General features: G+C 41.4%; 1 protein-coding gene and 1 pseudogene across 1 annotated transcript in view; both read left to right on the top strand.

Annotated features, from left to right (window-relative positions):
• TTBK2 (tau tubulin kinase 2) overlaps window positions 1–14,858 on the top strand; it is a 185,221-nt gene that overhangs the window by 120,936 nt on the left and 49,427 nt on the right. Inside the window, exon 10 of the mRNA XM_025390617.1 lies at window positions 6,801–6,958. Within this exon, the coding sequence (XP_025246402.1) occupies window positions 6,801–6,958 (158 nt within the window). The remainder of the gene's footprint in view (window positions 1–6,800; window positions 6,959–14,858) is intronic.
• Window positions 291–1,777, top strand: LOC112627891 (annotated as a pseudogene).

Raw genomic sequence — 14,858 nt, 5'->3', positions numbered from 1 at the left:
TAAGTTTTTTGTATTTTTAGTAGAGACGGGGTTTCACCGTGTTAGCCAGGATGGTCTCGATCTCCTGACCTCGTGATCCGCCCGTCTCGGCCTCCCAAAGTGCTGGGATTACAGGCTTGAGCCACCGCGCCCGGCCTATTATTATTATTATTATTATTATTATTATTATTTTGCTGGCTTAGTTTGCTAGAGGATGGGTGCAATTAAATTTTTTTCTTTACCAATGTTGCTAAAATCCCCAAGAAGAGCACAGAAGTAAAGAATGTGTGCAGTCCACTCCGTCTGGGATCTCTGTCTGGTTTGGCCCACCTGCCCCCACTCCTGCCTCCACCATGTCCATCAGGGTGACCCAGAAGTCCTACAGGGTGTCTACCTCTGGCCCCCAGGCCTTCAGCAGCCTCTCCTACATGAGTGGGCCCGGTGCCTGCATCAGCTCCTCGAGCTTCTCCCGAGTGGGCAGCAGCAGCTTCTGGAGTGGCCTGGGTGGAGGCTGTGGCAGGGCCAGTGGTATGGGAGGCATCACCGCCGTCACTGTCAACCAGAGCCTGCTGAGCCCCCTTAACCTGGAGATGAACCCCAACATCCAGGCCGTGTACTCCCAAGAGAAGGAGCAGATCAAGAGCCTCAACAAGTTTGCCTCCTTCATAGACAAGGTGCAGTTCCTGGAGCAGCAGAACAAGATGCTGGAGACCAAGTGGAGCCTCCTGCAGCAGCAGAAGATGGCTCGGAGCAACATGAATGACATGTTTGAGAGCTACATCAACAACCTTAGGCGACAGCTGGAGACTCTGGGCCAGGAGAAGCTGAAGCTGGAGGCGGAGCTTGGCAACATGCAAGGGCTGGTGGAGGACTTCAAGAACAAGTATGAGGATGAGATCAATAAGCGTACAGAGATGGAGAATGAATTTGTCCTCATCGAGAAGGCTGTGGATGAAGCTTACATGAACAAGGTGGAGTTGGAGTCTCCCAGGAAGGGCTGACTGACAAGATCAGCTTCCTCAGGCAGCTGTGTGAAGAGGAGATTGGGAGCTGCAGTCCCAGGTCTTGGACACGTCTGTGGTGCTGTCCATTTACAACAGCTGCTTCCTGGACATGGACAGCATCATCACGGAGGTCAAGGCACAGTACGAGGAGATTGCCAACCGCAGCTGGACTGAGGCTGAGAGCCTGTACCAGATCAAGTATAAGGAGCTGCAGACGCTGGCTGGGAAGCATGGGGATGACCTGCAGCATACATAGACTGAGATCTCTGAGATAAACTGGAACATCAGTGGGCTCCAGGCTAAGACTGAGGGTCTCAAAGGCCAGAGGACTTCCCTGGAGGCCACCATCACAGATGCCGAGCAGCCTGGGGGAGCTGGCCGTTAAGAATGCCAATGCCAAGCTGTCTGAGCTGGAGGCCGCCCTGCAGCAGGCCAAGCAGGACGTGGCACAGCAGCTGCTTGTGTACCAGGAGCTGATGAACGTCAAGCTGGCCCTGGACGTTGAGATCGCCACCTACAGGAAGCTGCCGGAGGGCGAGGAGAGCCGACTGGAGTCTGAGATGCAGAACATGAGTATTCATGTGAAGATCACCAGCAGCTATGTAGGTGGTCAGAGCTTGGCCTATGGGGGCCTCACAAGCCCCGGCCTCAGCTACAGCCTGGGCTCCAGCTTTGTCTGTGGCGTGGGCTCCAGCTCTTTCAGCCGCATCAGCTCCTTCAGGGTCGTGGTTGTGAAGAACGAAACCCGTGATGGGAAGCTGGTGTCTGAGTCCTCCAACGTCCTGCCCCAGTGAACAGTTGTGGCAGCTCCTCCTAGGCTGCCCCTCCTGCGGCTGCCGCAGAGCCCCAGGAGGGAGGCCACTGTGCAGGTTAACACGGGGAATGGGAGACCCGCCTGAGGCTCCGCCCTAGCCCTCAGCCATCCGTGTGGGAGTTTACTACCTGGTGACCCCGCTTGCCCATGCCTCCAGCTACAAAACAATTCAGTTGCTTTTTTTTTTTTTTTTTGGTCCAAATAAAACCTCAGGTAGCTCTGCCAAAAAAAAAAAAGAAAAAAGAATATGTGCATTTCTTTCCTGCTATTGCATCTACTTGTCACTGAAGTAGGGCAAATTTCTTTTGTAGTAAATAATCTGCCTTTGAATCAGCCAAGTCAACATTGCCATTGTGCTCCTCTGCTTAAGTGCTTTATTGATCCACTAATTTACAATTTATTAACTGAGAATTCAGGAATAAGGATTGTTAGTGAGTTCTTAATATCACCTTACACATAATTCTTGGTTTTGCAAAAGCTGGACTTGGTCTACACTCTCTTTGAAAGGGCAAACTGGGGTTTCACATGGCGGTAAATATAATACAGCTATTGATTGCACTTTGTGCTAAGGATAAGAGGAGTGCTTCACTAAGGCATTGTGTGTATGTCAGATGACTGACTGCCATAAAGAGTAAGGGTATTTCAGGTAGTAGGAGCTGGCACCAAGCATCTCTGTAGGCTGCGTATAGGTATATAGTCGATTTATTTTAGAATAATATATTTTTGTTGATTTTTTCTAGTTATTTAAAGTTAATACGTGGTCATTATAAAAGTTTTAGAATTATAGAAAAACAGTAAATTCACATTACTCAGAATCTCATTATCCTGACATAGTAATTGACTTTTATTGTTTATTTATTTATTTTGAGACAGGGTCTCTGTCACCCAGGCTGGAGTGCAGTGGCGTGATCTCAGCTCACTCCAAACTCTGCCTACCCGGGCTCAAGTAATCCACCTCAGCTTCCCAAGTAGCTGAGACCAGAAGTGTACACCACCACACCTGGCTAATTTCTTGTATTTTTTTTAGAGACAGGGTTTCACCATGTTGCCTAGGCTGTAATTGATTTTCATTACTTTGTATCTTGAATAATTTGCTTTTGAAAAATCATTGTATTGAATATCCCATCAAATTTTAAATGGACTGCTTCTTATTCATAAGTGCAAGTAGAAGAGGGATTGACACAAATAATCCACACAGTGGCCAAATAAAAAGTAATGCAGGACTGGGCGCATTGGCTCACGCCTGTAATCCCAGTACTTTGGGAGGCCGAGACAGGAGGATCACTTGAGGTCAGGAGTTCAAGACCAGCCTGGCTAACATGGCAAAGCCCCATCTCTACCAAAAATACAAAAAAAAAAAATTAGCTGGGTGTGGTGGCATGTGTCTGTAGTCCCAGCTACTTGGGAAGTGAGGCAGGAGAATCTCTTGAATCCAGGAGGCAGAGGTTGCAGTGAGCAGAGATTGCACCACTGCACTCCAGCCTGGGCAACAGGAAGTCTCAAAAACAAACAAACAAACAAAAAGTAATACAGGGTTGAATATCCCTTATTTGAAGTGTTTTGGATTTCAGATTTTTTAGGATTTTGTATTATTTTGCATTATATTGGTGGAGCAACACAAATCCAAAATCCACAATGCCCCAGTGAGCGTTTCATTTGAGCATCACGTCAGTACCCAAAGTTGTGTTTTGGAATATTTCGGATTTTTGATGTTCAGATTTGGGATGCTCAATCTGTATAGCATTTTTGCCTGTTCATTACCTTCTTCAAGTTCTCCCTCCTCTTTTCCTCCTCTTCACACAACTTCCCCTTCACTTAACTGCCTCCCTTCCCTACATCCATTTACAGAAGATTCACTTTCCCGAAGATGATTGCTTCTGGTGTTTCTCACACTATTTCATCAGTTACTCCTCTGGCAGCCAAGTATAAGCGTATTTCTCAAGAAGTCTGGGAATAGCCTTACAGTGTCAACCATAAGTCCAAAATTTCTTTGTATTCTCCTGGTTTATCTTAAAGGTTCATTTAAATTTTGCTTTCCAACTTCTTTGTGTTCATGGTATTATAAAATATTGTAATAAATGTCATACCTCTGTGTAAAATACTCCAGGAACCTGAGCCACATTGTCAAATCTCTTTAAATTCTCTCTGGCATATGGCTGCATCCCCTGGGGGTACCTGTTACCCTAGTTTGAGAAACTTACACTCTAAATGTAGATGAATTTGTATTTTCTAAGAATATATTATTAAGTAAAAGAAGGAGTCAGATGTATACTAGATTTTCAGAGATTATCAATGAAGAGATATGGGACATGCCTTTTAGAGGGAAGCATTGGAATCATTTGGAAGATTTTTTTCAGATTTTTCCCTTCTCCCTTTCCAGTTTGAGAATTACTGCCACAGTGAGTCCCTGTTCTGATGGGAAAGTGCTTTGTTCCCCAATGATATTGGGATATAAAAAAGAAGGAGAGGCCGGGCATGGTGTCTCACACCTGTAATCCCAGCACTTAGGGAGGCCAAGGTGGGCGGATCACCTGAGGTCAGGAGTTTCAGACCATCCTGGCCAACATGGTGAAACCCCATCTCTGCTAAAGATACAAAATTTAGCCAGGCGTGGTGGCATGCGCCTGTAGTCCCAGCTACTCAGGAGGCTGAGGCAGGAGAATCGCTTGAACCCGGGAGGCGAAGGTTGCAGTGAGCGGAGATCGCACCACTGCACTCCAGCCTGGGCAAGAAAGTGAGACTCCGTCTCAAATAAAATAAAATAAAATAAAAATAATAAAAAGTAAAAAAAGAATGAGGGCTATTCAAAACACACACATATATATATACACACAGACATATATTCACACACTACATATACTGTATATACTATATGGATGACTTACAAGGTAATTTTTATTCTATAATCTATTTGACTAACTGAATTAGAGTTTTTTGTTTTTATTATTTATCATAGCCAAAGATGATGTAACACATTCAGTTACCAGAAAAGTAAGTCCTTGACTTGTCCTGTTTCTACTATTCCAGTCTGAGGAAGGTTAGGATTTAGCGCCACCCTGCTCCAGAATTAGAAAATTATTTTGCTAGATTAGAAATGTTTTTCTCTAAAATATCTGCAGAGCTCTGCCCAGTCTAACCATTTGTTCCCACTAGGGTGCCTTTAAGTGCCTCAGTGCTTTGAGCTCTCCTGTTTCTTTTGCTCTGTGTTCGCCGTCTTTCTGTCTCCTGCTGCTGGTGTCTAATATCACCATCATAGTAACAAACTGTTTCTAATTTGAGGTCCAGTGCCATAGAATACATATTGTAAGACACACAATACTATGATAGATGAAAGAAAATAATTCCATGATAGAAGGACATCTGACATAAAAACCATTTAGGATCATTTCTGTTGCAGCACAGTATAGACAGAGAATTTAGCAGTGGCAGTCTAAGTGCTCATATAGCAAGGCTCCCCTGGATGGGGATTCCACCTTCCAGGAAGCATGCATCTCACTCTGCGAGAGCCAGTGAGAACCTTGGTTTCAGAGTTAGGAGAGAGGGTCAGAGGTCTGGCACTTCAATTCCCATATCCTAGGTTCCAGTCCATCTTTATTTCCTCCTTTGTGTTTTCTACAGCCCTCTACCTCTGACATTTGGAGAAGTCTAAGTTGTAATGTAGGTGATTTACAGAAACAAAAATAGGACCCATAGGCTGGTATCTCTTGATATCTATATGCTGATGACACCCAAATTTATATCTGCATTTCCTATTCCTCCCTAAACTCACTGCTTTCCATGTCACTGCATTGACCCAGTGACTCAGGACAGAAATCTATGTCCAGTTCTTATCACCTTTACTGTTACCATGCTGGTTTAGCTGACAGTAATCTCTTAACTGGTCATCTTTTCCAAGTACCCTCATTCCCATCCCTGTTTATGGCATCTATTGACCACTCAATAGCTGAAGTAATCTTTTTTTTTTTTTTTTCCCTTGAGAAAGGTTCTCATTCCGTCACTCAGGCTGGAGTGCACTGGCACGATCTCGGCTCACTGCAACCTCTGCCTCCCAGGTTCAAGTAATTCTCATGCCTCAGCCTCCTGAGTAGCTGGGATTACAGGCGTGCACTACCACACCCAGCTAATTTTTGTGTTTTTAATAGAGACAGGGTTTCACCATGTACGCCAGGCTGGTGGAGTAATATTTTTAAAACCTAAATCAGACCTGTGTAAAATCCTCCAAAGCAGTGCTGATTTCAGGTCTGGGTAGGAAATGCACAAGATGAATCTCAGAGGATAGGATACTAACAGTTCCAGAAATGATGAGGAGAGAATGAAGCTATAATCGTAAAATTGGAAATGGTGCCTACCAACAGAAACAATAAAGGTCTTTTATGAAATCCTTCTCAAGAACACCTCAAACTTTAGGAATTGAAAGACAAAAAATGAAATTATACAGAATATATATCAAACTAACAATATAAATCAAGCAATGTTTTGGTAGTTTGTATATGGAGACACACAAACATGCACACACACATTTTAAGAATTTTTTAAACCTACAAAAAAAAAATGGAGGAAAGCACAATGAACTTCTATACTCCCCTTACCTAGACACATCACCTGTTAACGCTGGCTACTTTTTTAGGTTGAAACATATAAAAATGTCCTTGTTTTGTTTTGACAAATAAATGATAAAATAGATGGCTCAACTGAATGTACACTAACATAGACACTTATAAACAACACATATCCTTTAGCCAAACCATCTGAGAGTAGGTTATAGATATGTTGCTTCATTATGTATCTCTCAAAAACAGAAACATTCTACACAACTGAGAAAAATCAACATTAATTCAGTATCATCATCCACATATAGTTCCTATTCAAATTTCTCAATTTGAACCATCAGTTTTTAAAGAAAATCACATTACAAAATCATTTTGTGAGTCTGGTGTGCTTTCTCATAGAATAAAGCGACTGTTTACTGTTCACTTACTCTAGTTTTCTTCTTTGTGGTTTAGCTTCTTACATCCGTGTTTGACAATAGCATCAAGACTTTTGGAGTAATTGAGAGTGACCCATTTGACTGGGAGAAGACTGGAAATGATGGCTCCCTAACAACCACCACTACTTCTACCACCCCTCAGTTGCACACTCGCTTGACCCCTGCTGCAATCGGGTATGTCCTAAACAGATCATTTGGTGGTGTCTTTCCTGAATGCATTATATTTGCAAAAATTTATTTCATCCGGATTCCCTCAGATGACCAAATGCTAAGACATCAGGGAAAGCCTATGGATCTCCTCGAATTAACATTGCTCTTATGTACGCCTTTGGAATTACTTGCTTTAGATAGTACTAATAGATTATATGGTGAAATGGGAGCTTAGAGCTTATGTGACTTGTTGATGTCAAATTTATAATGGGTTTTCTTCAAAATGAGGACCAGCATTAGTTGTATTTCCAAATAATATATGGAACCCTGAAAAGAATGTGCCACAATTATATCTATACTGTGCCAAAGTTTAGTGGGAACAAAGTATATAGCATGTTCTTCCTAAAGTGATTTAACAACTTTCATAATGTATTAAGAAAAGGTTATGATCTGTTTCCGTGATCTTAGTTTTTTATTGTTAATGTTTTTTCCTCTACATGTATTAAATAGTTTCCTTTTATCTTTTATTTTGTCTTTTTTTTTTTTTCTAATTTTTTTACCTGCTTTGGTTGTTTCAAACCTTTTGGTCAAAACAAACAAACAAAAAATAGTAAATACTTGAAATGCTGAGGCAGAAGGATCACTTGAGCCCGGGAGTTAGAGGCTGCAGTGAGCTATGGTTGTGCCACTACACTCTAGCCTATGCAACAGAGTGGGACCCTTCTCTGGGGAAAAGAAAGTGAACAGGGACAAATTGTCATACAATTTAAGTTAATTGGGATATTATACCACTAATCCATTGCTTTGATTTTTTTTTTTTTTTTTTTTTTTAACATGGAGTTTCATTCTTGTTGCCCAGGCTGGAGTGCAATGGCGTGATCTCGGCTCACTGCAACCTCCGCCTCCCAGGTTCAAGTGATTCTTCTACCTCAGCCTCCCAAGTAGCTGGGACTACAGGCCTTTGCCACCACGCCTGGCTAATTTTGTATTTTTAGTAGAAACAGGGTTTCACTATGCTGATCAGGCTGGTCTGAAACTCCTGACCTCAAGTGATCTGCCTGCCTCATCCTTCCAAAGTGCTGGGATTATAGGCGTGAACCACTGCACCGGCCTGATTTTTTTTTTTTTTAAGAGATGGAGTCTGGCTATGTCACCCAGGCTGGAGTGCAGTGGCTATTTGTAGACACAGTCATAGTGCACTATGGCCTCAAATTCCCGGGCTGAAGCAATCCTCCTTCCTCAACTTCTCTAGACTACAGACATGCACCCTTGTGTCCAGCTCTGATTTTTATACTGAAAGATGGGATCTCTAGAACTTGTTGAATCATCAGAAGAGTTTTCATAGACTCACATAACTGAATAGTATCACTGACTATCTTGTCTAAGCAGATGTTTTTTAAAAACACCTGTTCCTGGGACCTGCCCCAGACCTGTTGAATCAGAATGCCTAGAGGTGGGGCACAGAAGTCCATATGCATCAAATACTTCTCATGCTTATCAGAGTTTGGGATCCACTGTCCTAGTCCAGCCACCCTATCTTACAAGTGAGGAAATAATTCTAACACTGAAGTAAATCCAACTTTAGGTAAATATTAGTGGCAGAGCTGGAGCCAGTCCAGAAATTTTGTTCTAGTGTTTTTGTCCTTCCCCTTTGATTGTTGTTAGAAATAAGCCGGGCGCGGTGGCTCAAGCCTGTAATCCCAGCACTTTGGGAGGCCGAGACGGGCGGATCACGAGGTCAGGAGATCGAGACCATCCTGGCTAACCTGGTGAAACCCCGTCTCTACTAAAAAATACAAAAAACTAGCCGGGCGAGGTGGCAGGCGCCTGTAGTCCCAGCTACTCGGGAGGCTGAGGGAGAAGAATGGCGTGAACCCGGGAGGCGGAGCTTGAAGTGAGCTGAGATCTGGCCACTGCACTCCAGCCTGGGCGACAGAGCGAGACTCCGTCTCAAAAAAAAAAAAAAAAAAAAAAAAAAAGAAATAAGTCTCAAACTTGCAAAAATTCAGGTGATAGCACATCAGGGACCTAAAGACAATGAAGGCAGTTTATGTTCCCATCTTCCAATGTTTCCTCCAAAATAACACAGAACAGCAAAGAAAGAAAACTACAGCTACGCAGAAAAACCATGTCCTCAGCATAACTTGTAAAAGATGTCCAAGCTTCAAAATAACTGTAAATAAAAAGGAAAATATGAGACCACAAATCCTAGTGCATTATCTTTCATGCTCTTGCCTCACCTACCCCTGCCAGAAGACTTTATAAAGACAGATCAAGAAAAACTGTGGGGAAGACGGAAATTGGCAATGGGATGTAAGGTTGATCTAAAACCAATGCCTACTCCAGGGGTCTTTCGATCCAAAAATAAATACATAAAACCAGTGCTAGAAAGACTACACCCATGCTAATAAGGAAAATACTAAAGAGTGTCCTGATAGATCAGATGATGAGTTTCAGGGAAGTAAAAGTATGCATAATGCGAAAGAAAATAAAGGGAGAAGTGTGCTTCGTTAGTGGAGTGGTGGAGGAAAAAAGATGTATCAGTTTGTGTCCAGTCAGGAGACAGAAACTACACAGTAATTTGAATAGGAAAAAAATTAAAGAATTATTTAAAATTTTTATTGATACACAATAATTGTACATATATATGGGATACATGGAATATTTTAATACACACATGCAATGTGTTGTGATCAAATCAGGGTCATTAGGATATCCATTACCTCAAACATTTATCATTTCTTTGTGTTGGGAACTTTTCAAACCTTCTAGATATTTTGAAATATATGTGAGTATTTTTGTTTGTTGGTTTGTTTTTTTGCGACAGAATCTCACTCAGTCACCCAGGCTGGAGTGCAATGGCGCAATCTAGGCTCACTGCCACCTCCACCTCTCGAGTTCAAGCCATTCTCCTGCCTCAGCCTTCCAAGTAGCTGGAATTACAGGGGTGTGCCACCACACTCATTTTTGTTTGTTTAGTAGAGACGAGGTTTCACCACGTTGGGCAGGCTGGCCTCAAACTGCTGACCTCAGGTGATCCACTTGCCTCGGCCTCCCAAAGTGCTGGGATCACAGGCATGTGCCACCGTGCCCAGCCTACGTAAGATGTGGTTAACTATAGTCAATAATAGGAAATTGGAATAACATGGAATTGATTAATAAGAAATAAAGATAAATGTACAGAATACAGATACAGGAATAGCAGATACAAGGTCCAGCCACGATGCCTAGGACTGAGATTAAACCTCCAAGCAAGAGCTGTCCCACCCCTACTCAAGGGCTGAGGTTCAGACCTTATTGGGAGAGGAAGAAAGGAAATCAGAATTGATTGAACTCAGGAAAGAAATAGAAGGAAAAGACAAAATTATCTCAGAATTGAAGAATATGTTACAAAGTGCACAAAGGAGAATAGACTTAAGTGAAAATTTAATAGAAGTCATTGAATAAGGACAAGGAAAAAACCCGGAGAGAATGAAAGTGAGATAAAGAAACAACTCAAAAGAGTTAGAGAGAAGGTAGTGCAAACTGAAGGCAGAGAAGAAATAACTGTCAGGTTGTTGGAGTGCCTGAAGAAGAAAAACAAAACAATACCAGTTAAAACTGAGAAACCAAATAGCAGAAGATTAAATTTAAAAACAGAGAACTGGCTGGGTGTGGTGGCTCACACTTGTAATCCCAGCACTTTGGGAGGCTGAGGCGGGTGAGTCACAAGGTTAGGAGTTCGAGACCAGCCTGTCCAATGTCGTGAAACCCCGTCTCTACTAAAAAATACAAAAATTAGTTGGGCGCGGTGGCTCATGACTGTAATCCCAGCACTTTGGGAGGCCGAGGCGGGTGGATCATGAGGTCAGGAGATTGAGACCATCCTGGCTAACATGGTGAAACCCTCTCTACTAAAAATAAAAAAACGAAATTAACCGGGCATGGTGGCGGGTGCCTGTAGTCCCAGCTGCTCAGTAGGCTGAGGCGGGAGAATGGCGTGAACCCGGGAGGTGGAGCATGCAGTGAGCTGAGATCGCACCATTGCACTCCAGCCTGGGTAACAGAATGAGACTCTGTCTCAAAACAGACAAACAAAAAACAAAAACAAAACAAAACAAAAACACAGAAATGAGCTGGGCGTGATGGCGCACACCTGTAGTCCCAGCTACTTGGGAGGCTGAGGCAGAAGAATCGCTCAAACCCAGGAGGCAGAGGTTGCAGTGAGCCGAGATCGCGCCACTGCACTCCAGCCTGGGCAACAACATGAGACTCCGTCTCAAAAAAAAACAAAAAACAAAAAAACCCACAGAGAACTAAGAGCATTTAAAAAGGTTTATATCCAAAGATAAGCATTAGAACAAAAAGGCGAACCTCCTGAAATACTCCCCCAAAATTATTTATAAATTAAAGTACAGGCCAGGCACAGTGGTTCATGCCTGTAATCCCAGTACTTTGGGAGGCCAAGGTGGACAGATCACTTTGAGCTCAGGAGTTTGAGACTAGCCTGGGCAACATGGTGAAACACTGTCTCTACAAAAAATACAAAAATTAGCCAGGTGTGGTGGGATGCACCTGTAGTCCCAGCTACTCCAAAGGCTGAAGCTGGAGAATGGCTTGAGCCCAGGAAGCAGAGGTTGCAGTTACCTGAGATCGCGCCACTATACTCCACCCTGGGCAACAGAGCGAGATCTTGACTCAAAAAACAACAACAACAACAACAAAAAACTGGACAAAGGATACATCTTGTAGAGGAAGAAATGTAGCAAATGTAGCAAGATACTGTACACATAATAATAAAATACTATGACAAAGCTTTCCCTCTATGTTCTCTTCTAGGAGTTTTATAGTCTCAGGTCTTAACATATAGGTCTTTTATACATTTTTAGTTGATTTTTGTGTATTGTGTAAAATAGGGGTCCAATTCCTTTGCATGTGGAAATCTAGTTTTTCCGGCACCGTTTGTTGAAGAACCCCATTTATTGGACCCCATTGTGTCCTTTTGGTGCCCTTGTTGAAAATTAGTTGACCAAGTAAGATATCTGCACTCTCGTGTTCATTGCAGCATTATTTACAATAGCCGAGATACAGGAACAACCTAAATACCCATTGATGGACAAATTGATAAAGAAATTATGTGTATGTGTGTGTGTGTATTGTATATATTTGTATATATACACACACACAATGGAATATAGATGTATAAATACATACACACACATAATAGAATATTACTCAGCTTTTTAATTTTTCTATGTTTATTTTTTGAGACTGAGTCTTGCTCTGTTGCTTAGGCTGGAGTGCAATGACACGATCTCTGCTCACTGCAACCTCCGCCTCCTGGATTCAAGCGATTCTTCTGCCTCAGCCTCCTGAGTAGCTGGGATTACAGGCCTGTGTCACCACACCTGGCTAATTTTTGCATTTTTATTAGAGATGGGGTTTCACCATGTTGGCTAGGATGGTCTGGAACTCCTGATCTCAGGTGATCCACCTACCTCAACCTCCCAAAGTGCTGGGATTACAGGCATGAACCACAGCGCCCAACCTTATTCAGCTTTTAAAAAGAAGATCCTACCATTTACCACAGCATAGATGGAACTAAAAGACATGCTTAGTGAAATAAGCCAGACAGAAAGAAAAATGTTGCATGATCTCATTTGTACGTGAAAAAAACATATATATATACACACACACATATATATATCCACACACATATACATACATCTATCTATCTATATATATATGCACTCAAATGCACAGAGATTGAGAATGAAACAGTGGTTACCACAGGGGGTTCAAGGAGGGAGGAAGGAAAGGAAATGGGGAGATGTAGGTCAAAGGATATAAAATAGCAGATATGTGGGATGAACAAGTGTGGAGATCTAATGGACAACATAAAGAATAACCTTAATAAAATTGTATTTTCAGAAGACTTGGACATATCTTAAATAAAAATAAAATTGTATTAGAGATTTTTGTTAAATAAGTAGATTTTAGCTGCTCTTTATCACAAAAAAAGTATGAGTTGATAGATATGTTAATCTGTTTCCCTATAATAACCATTTTACTGTCTATGTGTATCCTATTACATCATGTTACAAAGCTCAGATACATACAATTTAAGGAAATAAAATACTACAGCAGACTTAAGATCAAACATACCAGTCACAGCAATAAATATACATGGGCTTAAGTCACCTATTAAAAGGAAAAGGTTTTCAGTTTGGGTTATATAGCTATATTCATATGCTGTATATAAGAGACACACACCTAAAAACAGTAAGAAAGAGATGGACAAAGATATATCAGAAAGATAGAAAAGAGAAATGATCCTAATAGCAGATGATGTAGAATTCAAGCCAAAACAAAAAAACTTACAAAAGATGGAAGGGCACTTTTTAATGCCAAATGCCACAATTCACAAGTGGGATACAAAATTTTTTAATATTTAGTCATCAGAATCATGACACTCACCTTTAGGAAACAACAACTGCAGGATATTCAAGGCGACATAAAAACACATTCATAATCGGAGATGTTAATGCACCACTCTCAGTTTAAGACAGATTAAGTGAACAGAGAATAGGAAGATAGAAGACTTAAACAACATGATCATAGTAAGGTGGATCTTACTTATGTTTTCTGAACTCTGTACCTTGATGACAGAGACTATACCTCCTGCCCAAGTACCCCTGGAACATTCACAAAAATTGATCAGGCATTAGGTCACAAAGAAACATGTAAGTAGTTCCATAAAGTAGAAGTATTACACTATCTGATCACACTGCAAGAAAACTAGAAATTACCAGCAAAATTAAAGTATCAAAGGCCCTTTTACTGGAAATTTAAAAACCTGTTAAACTACAGTCATGTGCCGCGTAATGACATTGCCATCAACGACGCACTGCATATATGACAGTGGTCCTCTAAAATTACAATACTGTAGTTTTATTCTACCTTTTCTATGTTTAGATAAGTTATAATACCCAAATACTTACCATTGTGTTATGCTTGCCTGCAGTATTCAGAACAGTAACATGCTGTACAGGTTTGTAACCTAGGAGCAATAGGCTATACCGTACAGCCTAGGCATGTAATAGGCTATACAATACAGTTTTTTTTAAGTACACTGTGATCGTTTGGTTAATGACGAAATTGCCTAACAATGGCATTTGTTAGAGTGTATCCCCATTGTTAAGTGATGCATGACTGTACTCTTGGGTGAAAAGGAAAATAAAAACTAAAAGTTATAGAAAAAAATGATAATGTAAACACTACTTACCAGAATCTATGAGATAAATTTAGAGCAAAGATCAGAGGAAAATCTATGGCATTAAACAAGGAGGTACATAATGTCAGTATGTCTTTTTACTGATGATACTAGTGTTGATAATTTGGTTACAGTGGCCAGTTCTTTCTAGTATAAAGTTAACTGTTTTTGTAAGAAATAATCTTGTGGGAAGATATTTGCAACTATGTCAGCACTGTGTTTCTTGTCATACTTTTGCCTGTTAATTGTAGCATCCAACAGTGAATCTTGCCCACATTACTATCTGACCCTCCAAGAAAAAGCTTGACAATCTCTGATTTTTTTCTGTTTGCAAATGATATGGTAGAACACCTGGAGAATCAGTGTTAAAGAGAAAAATGTATAGTGTATGTCACAGAACCCTGAATTTCTTCATAGAGGGAGATTGAAAGTTTAGGAGAAGGTGAGAGGATGCTTTAAATCATGAGCCAGCAAGCTTTATCTGTAAAGGGCCAGATGAATATTTGTGAGCTATGCTGTCTGTGTCACTACTCTCATTGCTGTTGTAGTGCAAAAGCTGCCATGGCCAACTCGTAAACAAACGAGACTGACTGTGTTCCAACAAGTCTATTAAAAAAAAATAGGTTTAATGTTTAATGCCGTAGATTTTCCTCTGATCTGCAGGCCAGATTT

The sequence above is a fragment of the Theropithecus gelada genome, chromosome 7a (genome assembly GCF_003255815.1).
Source record: "Theropithecus gelada isolate Dixy chromosome 7a, Tgel_1.0, whole genome shotgun sequence".
Classification (NCBI taxonomy): Eukaryota; Metazoa; Chordata; class Mammalia; order Primates; family Cercopithecidae; genus Theropithecus; species Theropithecus gelada.
The sequence above is the reverse complement of the archived record's forward strand: the minus strand, read 5'-3'. Positions and strand labels throughout refer to the sequence as shown.